Source organism: Botryllus schlosseri, chromosome 9, assembly GCF_051294905.1.
Source record: "Botryllus schlosseri isolate E-star chromosome 9, Bs_hap1, whole genome shotgun sequence".
Taxonomy (NCBI): domain Eukaryota; kingdom Metazoa; phylum Chordata; class Ascidiacea; order Stolidobranchia; family Styelidae; genus Botryllus; species Botryllus schlosseri.
Genome location: NC_137244.1, coordinates 15,198,422 through 15,216,546, shown reverse-complemented (window position 1 = coordinate 15,216,546; position 18,125 = coordinate 15,198,422). Strand labels below are relative to the sequence as shown.

Sequence of the window (18,125 nt, the reverse complement as noted above, 5' to 3'; positions counted from 1 at the left end):
ACCTCGGCACCATTGCCAGTTGAACTGTATTTATTGATGACCTTCTTAGCCACCAGCGTCCCAAATGCTACAGAGTATATTTTGATGTATTTAACATTTGATATATTTCGACGGCAATCCCCATTTCCTCGCGGTAATCTTGATCAGGCCTTACGGCACCCTGGCTGTGAACCACTGTTCTAGGACAAGGTGGGTGTCGGATTGAAAAACTACTCCCAGTCCTTTCGATACCTTCCTGTCTTTTCATTTTATCGCAATCTCGTGGTGTTTTGAATTGATAAAAAAACAAATCAATGCTGTTATTTATCCTCTCACACAACGTTACAGGTCTATGAACTAATTCCGAAAAATACCAAATACAAAACATTCTAGTCTTCCAGCAAGTTCCTGTCCTACAAAGCTACGCAGTTCAACCAAGGCCCATACGACGGTACATATAGGTAGGTGAACAACAACAAAGACTCCCACAACACCGCGTTTACTGCAAATAGTGACTCGGACGCGGAAGGAAGATGACGTAGCGGTGTAAGAAGAAAAGATTATTGCTCATCGCAGATTACCACTGTAATAATTCTGACTTCAGAAATATATCAAGAATGGCCGGAACTGCCGATAGGCACTACTTTGTATCCACCAACAAATATGGTAACTAAGAATGATTGAAGCGAGGAGAATGGGTCTACCCCAAAACCGGCAAACTTATTATTGTCACATCAAACTATTATTGTCTCAACAATGTAGTAGACCAGGGGAGTGCAATATTTCTAACGTTCAAGTGAGTCAATTACAGAAAACACGTTGAGCCTGCGAGTCGCACATATAGGCATTCTGTAGTATAGTTGCATAGCTGACCGTCTCATAAAAATGTTGACGGTGATAGCGAAACATCAAGAAAATTCGATATTGCAGACCATGCACGTAGCAATAATTCAGACCTGGGAGGAAATCGCGCCAAGCGCGAAAAATCGCTAACGGAATAAGTGCGCACATGCATATTCAAGAGAATAAAGTTTTTTCCTTTCTCTTAGCAGACTCTACCTCGACTCAATCAGTGTTTCCAAAGCCCAGAGTGAAGGTGAGCCGAGCCAAAAGTCGGCAGCAAAGTTCAAGCTATGGGCGCATGAAAATCGAGAGAGACCGATGATAAAAAAGAGCGAGCATAGAAGTCGTCCGAAACATTACTAAGGCCTGATGGACTGAAATTAATGTTGTGGCGCAAATGACCGTATAGGCGATAAGCGCCACAGTGTGTGTGCGAATAAAAAGAAACAAAACAAAAGTGCGCACATGCATATTCAAGTCAATAAAAGTTTTTTTCTTTTTTCTCCTAGCAGACTCTAGCTTGCCTGAAATGTACCGGACTGCAAGCTAAATTGGAAAGTCATTGGAAAGTCTGTATTTCTTCGCGGGTCACACATTTTTTCTCGGCGGACCTCAATTGGCTCGCATTCCCTCGTTTTTATTTCATCGCAGCAGGTATCTCGCGTTTTACTATACTACTCTCGACTTTGGTAATGTTATGAAATTTTGAAAGCGGCGATAGCAAGTAGACATGGTGCGAACCCCTAAACGGACGTGAGCATGATCCCCTTACGTCACGTGGCGTCGCAACTCTAATTTCAAACAAGACATCTGCATAATGATACAACTATGTACGAGTACATTATACTATATTTGAGGGACCAAATAGATTAGTTTTTTAAAACGCAATATCAGAATATTGCTACTGTGACGTTCGGAAATATCAAATCCGGATAGTTACGCTTGAGCTCGTCAACTCCCCGTGACTACATTCACGTATGTAAAGAGACGCTTAGGAGTACAGAACTTCATGACACATTTGAATAAAATATTCATTTTATTCCCGAAGCTTTTCGGCTGACCCTCGTCAGGGGGAATATCGTCAGCAATAATACGAGAATTCGAATAACTATGTTCAGCAACAATATGTATCGCTAATTATGACGTCACAGAGATAATATACAAAGTTGGGAAAACGAGAGAACTACAGCGTTGGCATGGAGATAGCGAAGCAAAACAAGTTAATGCGCGATTTTCAAATGATACACAAATTCTTTCTGTTGGCATAGACTAGGTTTGCTCATAGTAATGATGGTGGACTCAAGAACAGACAAATGAAATAAATTGCGACCCTTAGCCAATATAGAGAACATGTCCTCGTGATAGTTAGCAGCACACGTTTGATTTTCTAGTAAATGTTTGCCTATAGAAGATTTTTGACCCATGGCCTGGTTACGTTCAAGAACAAGCGGATTGTCAAGCTGAGAATTTGAGATATAAGATTTGACAGACGGTGGAATGTGTTCTTTAATACGGTCCTGCAACCGTTTGGAAGTTCTCCCTACGTACCGACAATCACAGTGGCACTTGAATTCATAAATTACGTTGCTTTGTTTTATAGCCGGGAGAACGTCCTTTCTGGTTGCAGGAAACATTGGTATCGTGGTAAAAACAACATTGGTTTTCACCGCTGGATAACAGCGGTAGACTGCTGAAGTTATCTGTTTCTCAAATCGATAAGAAACCGGGCCAATCCAAGGAAGATGAATGTACACATCCCTATTTTCACGAGAAATTACTTCGGGGGTTTCTTCTGGTTTAGTATCATTCCAATGACTTAACTTTTTACTTATTGTCCGCTTAATAACATACTCTGGGTATCCGTTGTCAATGAAAATTTTACGGATGTAGTCAAGTTCATTATTCAATTTGACCTCGGAACAAATCATCAACGCCCGGTGAACCAAGGTGCCGATTAAATTGATTTTACGACTTTTTGGGCTGAAAGAGCTCCATCGAAGGTAATGACCCGAAAATGTGGGCTTCCTATAAACGGAGGTAAGGAATTTGCCGTCCCGTTTCTCCACAAGAACGTCAAGGAATGACAGGCGATTGTTAATTTCTTTTTCCGACGTGAATTGCAATGCTGGATGTAGTTTGTTTAAATTTTCCAGGAAACTATCACAATCTGATTCATTATCGAATATCACGAACGTGTCATCGACATAGCGATGGTATGATAAGGGCGGTTTAATACAAGAAGAGAAGAGCTTATCTTCATGGAATCCCACAAATATATTGGCTAGAATAGGACCCAATGGTGATCCCATTGCTACACCATCAGATTGTAGGAACATGATATTGTTGAAACTAAATTCAACAGAACACACAGCGTTTCTCATCAATTCAATGAAGGTAGCTCTCGAGAAAGGAGGGGGTATTAGCTTACCGTTATATAGAGCATCAGCGCAAATATTCAACGTCTCATTTAGTGGTACGTTGGTGAAAAGGCTCTTTATGTCGAATGAGCCTAGGAAATTATCGCGCGCGGATAGCTGTGAGCGACGCATCTCATCAGCGAAGGTAAATGAATCGCGTACGCAATGCGACCCGTAAAGTTCGCGAACAGGTTCCAGTATGTTGATCAACCACTTCGCCAACTTCTGTTGCATTGACCCAGTCATGCTGAGTATCGGTCTGAGTGGCACATCGTCTTTATGCGTCTTCGGTAATCCATACATACGCGGTCTTTGGGAGCCAACAGGCCTGATGGAGTCATATTCTTCAGTGGATATTACGTCATCGTTTTTCAAGATTCGAAGGCGTCGTTGTAGTCGTCTTTCAGACTTAGCAGTATTGTCGTATTCCGAGACCGGGCCAAGTACAACGAATTTGGATTTATCTTCGAGAATACTCATCATCTTTGAGACGTAATCTTTCTTGTTTAAAATTACCACGCCAGTACCTTTATCTGGTTTCGTTATGTGAATATCGGGGTTGCTTCGCAGAGATTTAATGGCACGGAAGCATTCCTTTGTCATCAAGAAATCCGCTTTGTCAACTGGACATCCACAATACGAATGTGCCAAGTCCGTAAGTCTTGCTTTGAGAGCTGGCACTTGATCGATTGATTTTGCTTCACGGTGCTTCAATTGAGCTAATAGGATCTCAAATTCGGCGAAAACCTCCTCACTCTTGACATTAATTGGTGGAATGCAGAAATTTAAACCATGCGATAGAGCAAACTTTTCGGTCGAGGACAGTGCGTAGTCCGATAAGTTGATGATATTCTTCTCATCGGAACAAGCGACACTTCCGAAGCGGTCAATGACTAGCCGGTTTAAATTTCGCTCGTTTTTAGATAAATTAATATCCTCTTTGATCGCGTCAATTGATGCGAGGTATCGGCAAAATCGAACTAGGTCAAAGAATGATAAGAATCGCACTACCTGTCTTTGCTGAGTGCGGCAGTCACGACGAAGTTTCAATACCATAGATTCTTTCTTCCCGATTTCATCAAATAAAAACGCGCGCTCCATGTTGGGATTGAGGCGGGCATTTACCTTCGCTGATGAGATGCGTCGCTCACAGCTATCCGCGCGCGATAATTTCCTAGGCTCATTCGACATAAAGAGCCTTTTCACCAACGTACCACTAAATGAGACGTTGAATATTTGCGCTGATGCTCTATATAACGGTAAGCTAATACCCCCTCCTTTCTCGAGAGCTACCTTCATTGAATTGATGAGAAACGCTGTGTGTTCTGTTGAATTTAGTTTCAACAATATCATGTTCCTACAATCTGATGGTGTAGCAATGGGATCACCATTGGGTCCTATTCTAGCCAATATATTTGTGGGATTCCATGAAGATAAGCTCTTCTCTTCTTGTATTAAACCGCCCTTATCATACCATCGCTATGTCGATGACACGTTCGTGATATTCGATAATGAATCAGATTGTGATAGTTTCCTGGAAAATTTAAACAAACTACATCCAGCATTGCAATTCACGTCGGAAAAAGAAATTAACAATCGCCTGTCATTCCTTGACGTTCTTGTGGAGAAACGGGACGGCAAATTCCTTACCTCCGTTTATAGGAAGCCCACATTTTCGGGTCATTACCTTCGATGGAGCTCTTTCAGCCCAAAAAGTCGTAAAATCAATTTAATCGGCACCTTGGTTCACCGGGCGTTGATGATTTGTTCCGAGGTCAAATTGAATAATGAACTTGACTACATCCGTAAAATTTTCATTGACAACGGATACCCAGAGTATGTTATTAAGCGGACAATAAGTAAAAAGTTAAGTCATTGGAATGATACTAAACCAGAAGAAACCCCCGAAGTAATTTCTCGTGAAAATAGGGATGTGTACATTCATCTTCCTTGGATTGGCCCGGTTTCTTATCGATTTGAGAAACAGATAACTTCAGCAGTCTACCGCTGTTATCCAGCGGTGAAAACCAATGTTGTTTTTACCACGATACCAATGTTTCCTGCAACCAGAAAGGACGTTCTCCCGGCTATAAAACAAAGCAACGTAATTTATGAATTCAAGTGCCACTGTGATTGTTGGTACGTAGGGAGAACTTCCAAACGGTTGCAGGACCGTATCAAAGAACACATTCCACCGTCTGTCAAATCTTATATCTCAAATTCTCAGCTTAACAATCCGCTTGTTCTTGAACGTAACCAGGCCATGGGTCAAAAATCTTCTATAGGCAAACATTTACTAGAAAATCAAACGTGTGCTGCTAACTATCACGAGGACATGTTCTCTATATTGGCTAAGGGTCGCAATTTATTTCATTTGTCTGTTCTTGAGTCCACCATCATTACTATGAGCAAACCTAGTCTATGCCAACAGAAAGAATTTGTGTATCATTTGAAAATCGCGCATTAACTTGTTTTGCTTCGCTATCTCCATGCCAACGCTGTAGTTCTCTCGTTTTCCCAACTTTGTATATTATCTCTGTGACGTCATAATTAGCGATACATATTGTGGCTGAACATAGTTATTCGAATTCTCGTATTATTGCTGACGATATTCCCCCTGACGAGGGTCAGCCGAAAAGCTTCGGGAATAAAATGAATATTTTATTCAAATGTGTCATTCACGTATGTACATTGTACATTCAATTGTACATTGTAGAAATGTATGTCCATAACTAGCCTGCATACTCGAACCCGCTTGTTGAAGTTAGAAACTTTTTTAAGACAACGATGCGTTCTTTCATCAATTCCGTTAAATGGTCAATTGATTGGTTGAGCCGGCACACTTCGCTGACTACACGTCCTACTGTATTATGCTCGTGATGTTTTGTGATTGCAGACAAAGCTAGCAGCGATTACCGTAGGTGGGGTGTCTTAAATATTCACAAACGGAAAAGCCGAACTAGGCGGGCCACGGAACATGTTCATTGTTCATAAAGGAAAGTGGACCACGACTATAAAAAGGTTAAGAACCACTGCTTCAAAACTTTTGTTATCATGTCATGAAGACCGAGATAAAATTCAGAATATGTAGACAAAAATGTATAAGATCACAATGTATGTGATCTCGCCTAAGGGTGCGGAAATTTGCGCTATGACGCAACCATGCAGTCGACTTTCGGCACTCATAACTCACGGAATTTCAGTGTCTCGAATCGTAATGCAAGTCATTTGGGAAAGTATATACGGGCGGAATCATCTATATTAAAAAGAAGATTGCACCATGGAATGAGTCACATTTCATCTGATACATAGACTGGCTTTTCTTGCAAACAGTATGGTGTTACTATATTCAATGACATGCATCTTCAATTTCGACCGTGCGTTTCCTTTTGCGCCCAGGCCAAGCAAAAACAAGCCTTCCCGTAGCTCCTCCAATTACTATGCTTGCAATTACACCGGTATGGAAGGACATGACGGATAACATGATGCCAAATGATATGAACATCTGAGTTCCATACAGTATGGAATTGAAAACATGAAGAGGAATCTTTGCAGTGGCAAGTCTCCTAAAAAGTAGAATTGGATAATAACTGGATTGTGAATTTGTACAGAGATGATTATATAATATATATGTATATATATGTACGTCTAGTGCTGTCTTCACAGAGCAGTGGTTCTCAAACTGGGGGCCGTGAAAGCATCTGAAGAAGGACGCGAAGCTGCGGCAATCGAATTTTTTTTTCGCGATCCGCGAGATTTGCCTCCAATTCATTGTTTTTGGTCTGAGTATACTCCTAATTTCCTATTTGAGAATTGTGTTATCTACTGTCATAACCTTTCATGCCATCAAATTATTCGTTGGGATCACTAGCATTCTGGTTGCATATTGTGATCTGACGATAAGGGGGCGCGAATTTTTTCACTATCATAAAGGGGGGCGTGTCTAAAAAAGTTTGAGAACCGCTGTCATAGAGACTAAGAGCATCATCACCGAGATGATAAAAACATTCATCACCCATCAGTATTACCCTCACCGAGACCCAGCTTTAATCTTATACAGAGCAGTATAGGAACTATAGGAACTGTAAAATTCTAGAGAAGCGCTTTGGATCGCGTGAAAATCACTACTATACTGTACTAGAAGTAGGAAATACGTTACGCAACGAGTACGAAATGAAACTGCGTTTGGTAGCAGTGATTCCCAATGAATATTCATGTCATTTTCCAGATTATCAAGTCCAATAATCGCCGTCAGAATGGAAGATATAGTTATACGAGAGTGTGAATTTTAAAACCGCGTTGCCGTAGACTGGGCTGCAAACAACGGTGACGATTCAACTTTTAAGAAGGGTAAATATCTATCGACCAGGTAAAATATCAATCGAAAAACTCTTTATAACTTTCAAAAGAATTGGTAGGAAGCTATGGTACTTAGTTAGCCGTCTGTCTTTAAAATATAAACCGAATTACCGCATACCCGCCTAGGCGAGGTAAATTCTGTGTAATACTCAGTCCAAGCTTCAGGTAGAAGCAAATTCATTTACTTTGCTTATTCAGTAGAATATACCAATAATTTGGCGTGAAATTTCGTGACTATACCGACGCTGAACAAGTCATTGTGGGCACACGTTCCATTGTGATATGTCGCGATAAGAGGTGTATACTCAGCATATTTATAATTTCTAGACATCAGGATGGATACGCTAATAATATTAGCCTAATATACTATTTAAATGGACGCAATCGATTGCTGTGTCGTTGTGCGCCTTTGAAATGTTTCTTGCCTCGAGTTGGTTTAATACTTTCTATGCGTTGCTCTGCAAAACAACACATTGCCTGGTTCTGTACGAGTTCCAATTGATAGATATTGCACTTTGAAACAGAAATCAAGCGGGCACGACGTAAGGCGATCGCGGGGCTAATCGGAGGTCTACTCTATAACTTCAAACGTGGGTGGTTATTGGCGCCACATGAAGTGATTTTGACAACACATCGCTTTAATATCGAGCCGCACGGCCAGGCACAGGACAGTTAAATTCATTCCCTTTCAAATACCGCCTTCTGTATTCGAGTTGCACGTATGCGACAAGGAATTGTGCATTGCGAGTAAATTACTGGCGCAAGTGGTGGTGATTTTGCTGTGCCTAATAATAGCTAGGTTTCATCAACCAATCGATGAAATATTCAGTTTGGACAGCATTCAAATTTCCCCATCAACGGATAAGTTATGTTATGTCGCGTTCACACGTGGAATGCACGAACCAAAAAAGCAGTAGAATCATTGCATATGTTGATCGCACAAACATCAGCGGTATTGTTATATCCGCAAGGAGTCATGGAACTCATCAATCGCATTGAGAATGCATTAAAATGGTTAATTGTGCAGGTGCAGTGCATAATGAGATCTGGCATTGTCTAAAAGAGCAGCACCTATATATTTCCTTCGGCATTGTAATATATACGATGTGTATTTTCTATCCAATCACGTGCTGAACTGTCATTTATATACTCAGGAATATCTTCAACTCTAGTTCTAGATATCCTTGATATACTACATAGAAATGAGAGTCTCGTAGTAATAGATTCGATTGTGTTCGGCTCATTGAAAATCTCAAGACATGTAGAGTGAATACAATTACTCTCGCCTAGATCTCAAACGCTCGCATTTCGCACTACGGGCGCGATTTCATGCGTGCATGGCTAGGGCAGGGCATAGCGATTGGAGTGCTCGAATCCGAATCGAGTATGGATTGTAATGATTTTAGTCGAGTAGTAAGAAAGAGTAGCGTTTTCAGAGTACCGAAATTTCACACCCATTTCCACAAAGATCTGTTTTAATGACGGTAAATATTGTTTTCGCATTATTTCCCCCCATCGAAGCCTTGAAAATCCGATTGGCTTTATCACACCATCCAACGAATGTATCACGAGGCTATACGCATGTTCGCGGAGACGCCACATTTTTGGTAACGATAAATTAGACAGACCTTCCAAGACACTGCCAATACGGGGGATTTGAGAGCCTGGCAGTCTTTGCCAATGCTTTGATTTCGACGCAGGTACAATCGTCGTCCCGCAGTTTCGTAGTGGTGCGAACATCCTGGCGAAGAATGAAAACAAGATCGTACATTGTAGGTCGTATATTTCAATTTATGGTACATCGGAGTATCGCAAAAAAGCGGCTCACCTCAGTTTGATGCGAAAGCCTATTTTCTCTCTCTACTATTCCAGCTATTGCGGAATCGATTCGTGACCTCGCGTGTTTGAGTGCTTCGTTGAAAAAGGACAGTATCATCAAAAGTAAACAGGACAGCAGGGCGTCTGAAAAAAAGCGGATATCACATTGGGATTCTTTGGATCAGATATGGGACACGGGAGATGGGCGTCATAGGATATTACATGCCATAATGAACCTCATGTATTTCATGATGACTATGGTAAGGTAACAGGGAGCGCAGCGTCACACTCAGTGATTTACTCGCCAGTCTGCAGATCGCAGAAAATCCGAAAGTTATACAGATTCTTGCTAATAGTAAATTATTCCATTTCACGGTATTGTCGCAATATTGTTTGATCCTGATGAATGCACAAGTTTCTGACCATTATAATTGACTTCTCTGTGATATCAAAGGAAGCTGGATAAGTGTGCGTGAGTAGTGCATGTTATCGCTAGTGACTTGACATTATTTCAGATGGGCGCGGTGGCGTGATAACGTGAAAACCCGCGGTAACATGCTAATGTTTCAGGTATAGGGCCCGGTGGCATGACGGCGTTAAAGGTATAGGGATCGCTGATGAGGTGGTCTTCCGGTGGTGACTTTGGTGGTCAAAACCTGTCAGTTGGTGACCCCCACGCTCGCTGGAATGGTAGTCGTAAAGTATCTGGATCGCTGTCGGTAGCAAGATAATAAGAAATTAGTGGGGTTATAATGACTAGGGCGATTTATTTTGACCTAAAAAACGAGAGATTTTGACCTAAAAAATCTAAATTTTGACATTTTTTTACCTTAAAAAACTAAATTTTGACCAAATTTTGACCTAACGTATGCTAATTCGGTGTTTTCCCAAAAAATGTTAGAATTGTACTACTTATCCTCATTTCTGGTTTGAACTGTCTGTCCTTACGAAGTATTTTTCCCTGAAAAAACCTTTTTGACTCAAAAACTGACAAATTTTTACATGACAAAATATTATTTAAAAAAAATCTGGCCCTATGATGAATTCCAGTACATGACGTACTGTGGTGAAAATAATTAAAATTTGTTGTAGTATAACGAAAAATACTTTCCTACATTCTCGGCAGGGATATCTAGATATACCTGATTCTCGGGTAAAAAGTGTATGTCTTTACTAAGTAGCTTGCCAAGAATGGAGATGTGGCGAGATAGCGTAGTGGGATAATCCACAGCTACAACACCAATGGGTTGTGGGTTTTAGTCCGACCGAGGTCGACTCCAGAATTCCTACCCAAGTGTTGAAGGTATATTTAGGTTCCTCCTCGCCATCTCATCCGCGTAAGCGGTGACTTACAAAAAGCATAGAAGTGGGCCGTGCTACAAGTTGGCAGATACTCGGCGGATACGGAATCGAAAATAAGGAATATCGGCCTGGTGTAAATGACCATTGTAGTCGACAAACATCATGAATATACAAACAACAACAAGAATAATGGAGAAAGAACTTTCAACTGTAGCAGCTGTTGGCTGACACCACCGAAGTTGTACGTGCGTACACTGCTGGTGACACACCGTGTTGCTTCATTCTGACAATGGTGTACATCTCCATTTCTCATAAAGATGTAAGAACCATGCAATGCCCACGCAGTCTTGCTTCACTTGTGATATTGCGGTACGTTGAGCATAACACCGTGTCAACTTATTCGTTTTATTTGACTGTTTATGATTTACAATGAGCAGGCAATGCGCTGTCTGCAACGGTAGGCCTATAAAGTAGGCTACAAGCTGTAAAATGTCAAACGATAAGTTCACCGATTGTGCAAAATCTACGATACAAATGAAATGCAGGTTCTAAATTTTTTTTTATTTGGTAACAATTTTGACATTTTGTGACCTCACGGTACAATTTTGACCTTATTTTGACTTTTTTTGACATGTCAAAAAAAAATCGCCCTAATAATGACCAAACCCTACGTTTGGTGACAAGATAAGAAATTAGTGAGGTTATAATGACAAAAAACTCTCGATCGGTGGCAAGATTATAAGAAATTAAAGAGGTTATATTGACCAAAAACCTTTGATCGGTCGTGACTTGATAATACATAATTCGTTTATTACAAAACCGCACAATTGCTGACAAGATAACGTGCCGGACATAGGGATCTCTCCTGACTTGGTGTTACAGATATGCCGATCGTACATGAGATAATAATAAGTAATTCATTTGTTGTAAAAACCTACGATCACGGACAAGGTTAACGAATAATTACGAAATCTCAGAATCGGCTTTCCGTCATGACTTGAAAACCAACAAATTGTCACTTTCTGTTCCAACCCTATAATCAGGCCGTGGTATTTTGGCATTTCGGGAACCAAATGGTTCAGTCACGAATCATCAACGGGTAATGTTTTATCATGAACAAGAAATGTGACATAATGGTTCATCGTTCACCGCATGGTAGCTTTTGAAAGTGATGTGACAGTTACGTTTGGTCAGTTTTCAGGTTTTTGGAGTAGTTTTAGAGTAAACTTCAAGTTCTTAAATCTAAAAAGATATGTGGAAGTTAAATATATTGTTGAATACCCGAAAATCCAAAATGCCGTCACGGGCCGCACAAATTGTTCTCGAGGGCCGCGTGTTTGACACCTCTGCCCTGGACAATAGGGATAAAGTTTCATCAATGAACAATTGAACATACACATTTACACAGTGCAAAACGCCTCAGTCGCCAAGAAGTAACCCTCACCAATGTCTACCAAACACTGGCCTGCAAACATTCAGTACTTTATTGTTTTTTCGTAAACCCGTTGGATATTTTTTCATATTATATTGAATAATAAAGTCACTCGTGATTTCTAACCATTGGTTAGCGAGTGAAGGGCTGTGATTCAAACGTATCAGCAACGATTTTGAATTGCTATCATAAGTGGTATTGTGATCTGTATGAATGCAGGTAATTATGCATGCATATCGAATCATCGCTATTTGCATTAGATATTGCAGAAGCAGTCGGTCGGTTTTGTATTGGGTGAATTGACTTTCCAACACCGTTGTCAATTCGGTTTTTACTACCGCTGTTTGATGACACAAAATGGATACTGCACGTTTTGCGAATTTCGTTTGATATGATAGATTACACTATACTAGGCTTACCATATTTCGGAAATGAAAAAAGAGGACACTTTTCAGAAATTTCAGACATGCAAACTGGAGAAGAATTCTCAAAAACCGGTAAATTTTTCCCACTTCATGATCGGTTGACTAAAAAAAAAAAAAAAAAAAAAAAAAAAAAGGTCTTCTTTTCGCTCAGAGCTGAAATCACCGCTTTTTCCTCCCTCCGAAATCACCGCCGGAGCTTCACTTCTGCGCTAATTTGCGGCATATCACTCGCAATTTCCTCTAAATCTGACCTAAATTTTCAAAAAAGAGGACAAAATCTCAAAAAAGAGGACAAAAGGGCGTCCTCCGAGGACACTTTCAAAAAAGTCAAAAAAGAGGACTAATCCTCTTAAAAGAGGACGTATGGTAAGCCTACACTATACAGCGTTTTACATCGTTAATTCAAGTATACAAAAGTATACAAATATGAATTCCTGGCGATGCCCAAACTGTCAAAAATAAAATCTGAAAAATGCTAAAAATAAGTTAATTTTGGTAATTTTGGCATATGTCAAAAATAACACGGCCTGCCTGTAATCCTGCGAGAGGTTAATCCTTTGCACGATCAAACTCGCAACTGAAGTTGAATCGTAACCGACTGTAATAATTTGTCTCATCAAGATCATATTATTTCTAGTCTGTAAACATGGTACTGTGTTATATCCGTTAATACGAATAGTGTTCCTCACATGTAATATTCACATATTGATTTGAATCACACCAACTCATGAAACCTTACAACTTTATTAGCGATCTAGGTATTTTTGTTGAAACTGGAAATGTAATCTCTATTGTATCTCGACATTTCAAAATCTTACAATGGTCACAAAAGTCAATCACATCAACATCACCTAATAAATCCGTTTGTTACTTGCCCAACCAACTCAAAGAGACGATCATAAGGGGTGGAACAGAAAGTGTCAATTTTATGGTGTTCAAGTCATGACCGAAAGCAGATTATGAGATTTCGTAATTATTCGTTAACCTTGTCCGTGATTGTAGGTTTTCACAACAAACGAATTACTTATTATTATCTCATGAACGATCAGCATATCCGTAAGACCAAGCCATGAGAGATCCCTATATGTCTCAGACGTTATCATGCGTGCGATTGTGCGGTTTTGTAATAAACGAATTACTTATTATCAAGTCACGACCGATCGAAGATTTTTGGTCAAAAGAACCTCACTAATTTTGTATTATCTTGCCACCGATCGAGGGTTTTTGGTCATACTATAATTTCTTATTATCTTGCTACCGACAGCGATCCCTATACCTTACGACTACCATGCCAGTGATCGTGGGGTGTCAACTGACAGGTTTTGACCACTAAAGTCACCACCAAAAGACTACCTCATCAGCGACCCCTATACCTTTAACGCTATCGTACCACCGGGCCCTAAATACCTGAAACATTAGCATGTCACGGCGGGTTTTCATGTTATCAAGCCACCGCGCCTATCTGAACCAACGTCAAGTCACCGGTGATTACATATAGCCTACTACTTGCGTTTTAATGCGTTGCGATTTGAGCTGAGCACAACGATTTGAGTAAACTCGAATCTGAGTATATAGTACTATATGTAATGATTCTAGTAAGCAATGAGAGTCGATTCAGGTAACGAAAATATGGGCCTCTTCATTTCCACCGATGTAGTGTCGAAACTGCGTTTAGACGCAGGGTATTTCAACATCGAAAGAAATGCTGTGTATACGAATATACAATATACAATTATACATAGAAGAAAACTTCTGACAATTAGTGATGGAGGATGGCCACAAAGCGCAACGAAATAGTCATGGCTGAGAAAGAAGAAATCGTTTTGGATGACGTGTATCTGGGAACATTTTCCTTCTGAACGCAAAAAAATACATATTTCAGCTGTTAAAGTGATGATTACTGCGTCAAAATATGTGGCATTCGAATACACTCCATTCGACTCAAAGCTTAAGGTACTTGATTTTGCTAAGCCCTAGCTCCTGTATTCGAATCGAGTAATAATTGTCAGGATTCCAGTCGTGTAGTGAGAGGCAATTTATTTTCGAGTAATGAAATCATATCCGCTATTCCATGAAGAGTTACACTATCAACGAGATTTATAAATTCTATACCAGGGGTGGGCAGACCTGCATCATATCAAAAATCTTAGTTTTAAAAGAGCCGCAATACAAAAATTCCAAAATACGGATGTATTACGTCATAATGAAATGTAGGATATCCGAGGAAGTTTATTATTGTGTGATGATACGGTGCGTCTCCGTGTTTGAAATCAGGCTGATATATGAGGTCAAAGCAGTGTGGAGCAGTTCCTTCAAGTGCTGCTGAGCACTTAAGCAAGATTTCATCTCGGTAATCTTAATACTCCGTAAGCCTATCTTCGTTGGGTAACTCTCGGCAACGTTTTGGTTTCGTATTGACGTTTCGAGTTCCTAACATCCTAAAGCTTTGCAATTATTAAGCGAATCTTGACGGATAAGGCACAGTGGCCTACTTAAATTATCACTGAATGCAAACTCTTCCTCCCATCCAGTTATAAAAGTTTTGTTTCCTGCTCATACTTTCTTGTCTTGCAGTTATCTCTCGATGACATTTTCGTGGCCATACTCTGCATTTATTGTTAGCCTTTACGATACAAATGGAAGTGCCGTATATTCACCATTGTTAGTCCGGAAGTGACCGTGACCGGTGCTACCATTAAATATTATTATCAAGCGCATTGTTGAACACAATGATTTATCATTGATTGATGACCATGACCATGCACCATTAAAGCTGGTGGACATAGTTTACGTGAACTCGATTCGAGAGTTCAATTGCAAGGTTCTAACCTTGTGATGCCACCACCTCTAAATTTTACAAACGTAAACCGTAAGGAAAGAAACAGCACGAAAAACAATATGTAGATAGCTGATACGTGATGGAATGCGTCAAATTATAACTCTGTTGAACCTCTCTAGCAAAATGCCAATCATTAAAGAGCCGCATGCGGATCGCGAGCCGCAGTTTGCCCACCCCTGTTCTATACTTTTCCCATCATGGAATTCTTGAAACCTCGATTAATCGTATCCCACCATCAAAAACGTAGTGAAGACATTAGTGATAAAGACATTTCCGTTAAGTTGTGATCAAGCACAGCATTGCCACAAGTGCAATGAAAAATAGGCATGGCGGAAACATGCCAAATGTTCTTCACTGTGGCGGAGAAGTGGCACAATTTTCTTTATGGTCATTGGTCATGGTCACAAAAAGGTACATACTTGAACTTTCCGCATCGTCTGTACTTCTATGACGCCACAATGAGGTAGACTGTATTTATATTTTATAATACTCGACTCGACTCGAAGCCTAGCATTCAATTCAGAATCAAATGTTCAAATCACTCGTGTGCTGGTTGCGGCATGAAGTTTGATAGCGACTCCAATCAAGATCCACACAAGTGTCGTGTAACAAGTTTTCACGCCGACCTCTACAATGACATCATTGTATACGCATTGATATCTCTATTATATACACTTGACGAGAAATATGGAAGTTCACAAGGCTATTGTTCCTATCTGACCGTTGCTATCAGGTCATTTATAAATCCCGTATTTTCATTTCGTTGCATTCCACTTTATAACACCTACATACTGCTGGACACATCCACAGAATGATCTGTTGGTGGACTGAAAAGATCATCGGGTCGTTTGTCAAAGAAAACACCTGCGGAATGGTGTCTGCAAGTATATTTGCGAGCAAAAAATTATCGAAATGTTAAAGGTAGGGGGGGGGGGTGCTCCACTCAATTTAGGATATCTAGTTACATGGCGTGTCACAGAAATGTAACGGTACATTCTTGGATTTCGCGCACCAAATTATGGGATTACCGCATTCGAAGTCGCAATAGCGATGAACTTATATTGCAATGTCGTTTCACAAGCAGTTTGGTATGTTTCCGATCCAGGCATTATAGCCGCAAAATTCTCTACAAACTATAAATTAAAATTTGATCAACTTACCTCTAGTGCTGGTAACATTCCATTCTTCAAATAAGATAGTAAACGGAATTTCCACGTGAAAGCTGGCTCTCATAGGAGTCATCATTTTTCTCGCTGTAGAATTGCTTACGGCACTCGACGCCATCTCCATATTCATAATTGAAACAATAGTACGATAACAGCAATACCTACTAAACTGTAGAGATCAGAAAATAAAAACCAAATTCACAAGTCGTGCCTTTACTGTTTGCTTAACCTAGTGTCGACAAGAAGAGTCAATTACGGCTGACATCATATAAATAAAGCCCTGGCCTACATTCTCGTCGCACAAATAGACTACTCGTAAACTGAATGTGCGCTGTACAGTGCAATACTACGAGGCACAATGCGATGCAATAAACCTATCGGGATGTCGAAGGACCATGCGCGGTCTATCACTTCAACATCCACCAAGGCTTATGGTAACGTAAATACAATCTTCGGTCGAAATAACCGTTTAATGTTTATAAATTACGAATACCTACCGCTTCGTTACTCTCTCCGATCCGATAAATTATATTATGCTTATGCTCGAACGTTAAACCGTTTCCATGCAATAATTAGCATTATCCCGACTTAAAACCGCAATTTAGGGACACCGTTGCAGACCACATACGGATCGCGGAATTGAACAGGCGTAGCAAAGCATGTCTTTGACTAATTATGGCTTTTCAACTCAACTATTACTAACGAGTCAGACCGATAAAAGGGCAAAAAAATTCATATTTGGCAGCGATATGAAATATTTTAAAATACGCCCAAGATGGGGTAGTCGGGATCAAGCTACAGTCGCCCACCAACCCCTAAAGACCAAGAGCTGAAGGGAATCACCGCTCTGTCGAACGCATGGATATAACGTAAACACGATACGCATGCGTATAGTCCTTGCATAAATATCGACGGAACAGACATGTACGTCGAATAATGGTTTTACTGCTACGCCAATTATATGTGCCGTATTAACTGCGGCTGCAGTTGCTCTATATGGGTTTACCTTGTCGCAATCCTTCCTGGCAGCGCCTAACGTCACATTGCCACATCTGAGATTTCAAGCACCGATCACCGAGAAATGCTCACGCATCGCAAATTTTCCATGTCATGCAGTATAGGCCGACGTCAATTGACACAAAATTTTACGGAATTTATACGAATCGGCAAATAAGGCTCCCTTGTCACATCTCGATGTAGAATGTGCTCGATATGTCGCACCTCAGCAAAATCTAACCGCTGAACACAACTACAAGGCACGAAAATTCGCAACGCCCCGTTAACTTGTTTAGCGTTGTAAATGATTTATGTAGCGGCAATATGAAATCATGTCGCCGTGTAGAATAACATCTCCATCAGCACCACTGGCACTCCATACCACCGAACAATCGAACAAGGAATTCGGGGCACATTCGGGATTATAGCAAACTTCGCAGTCCTCAAGATTTTCGACCAACAGCTGAACAGCGTATTATTGACTTTTGGTACTGATGAGAGTCAGCCGATAAGTTACAGTGAATAAATCGACAGTATGAACCAGTTGTT

At 40.4% G+C, this 18,125-nt stretch overlaps 3 protein-coding genes across 4 annotated transcripts in view; 2 read left to right on the top strand and 1 right to left on the bottom strand.

Moving 5' to 3' along the window:
• The window catches only part of LOC145446229 (somatostatin receptor type 5-like), a 146,802-nt gene that overhangs the window by 51,301 nt on the left and 77,376 nt on the right, over window positions 1–18,125 (top strand). The gene's annotated exons all lie outside the window — the stretch shown is intronic.
• On the bottom strand, window positions 461–16,786 carry LOC145446240 (uncharacterized). The gene is made up of 5 exons (XM_080324488.1): window positions 16,575–16,786; window positions 9,427–9,560; window positions 9,227–9,339; window positions 5,937–6,805; window positions 461–1,812 (listed from the first exon to the last, which is right to left on the bottom strand). Exons 1-4 carry the CDS (start codon window positions 16,708–16,710, stop codon window positions 6,589–6,591), a joined length of 600 nt encoding a protein of 199 aa, XP_080180614.1. The 5' UTR covers window positions 16,711–16,786; the 3' UTR covers window positions 461–1,812; window positions 5,937–6,588.
• The window catches only part of LOC145446217 (uncharacterized), a 182,931-nt gene continuing 174,304 nt past the window's right edge, over window positions 9,499–18,125 (top strand). Inside the window, exon 1 of the mRNA XM_080324455.1 lies at window positions 9,499–9,509. The gene's annotated coding sequence lies outside the window, so the exon portion shown is untranslated. The remainder of the gene's footprint in view (window positions 9,510–18,125) is intronic.

Coding starts and splice junctions, on each gene's coding strand:
- LOC145446240 (XM_080324488.1), bottom strand. CDS start 16,710: ATGAATATGGAGATGGCGTCGAGTGCCGTAAGCAATTCTACAGCGAGA. Junction 9,561..16,574: donor GAATGTTACCAGCACTAGAG/GTAAGTTGATCA, acceptor GCTTTTTTTCAG/ACGCCCTGCTGTCCTGTTTA. Junction 9,340..9,426: donor GGCTTTCGCATCAAACTGAG/GTGAGCCGCTTT, acceptor ATTCTTCGCCAG/GATGTTCGCACCACTACGAA.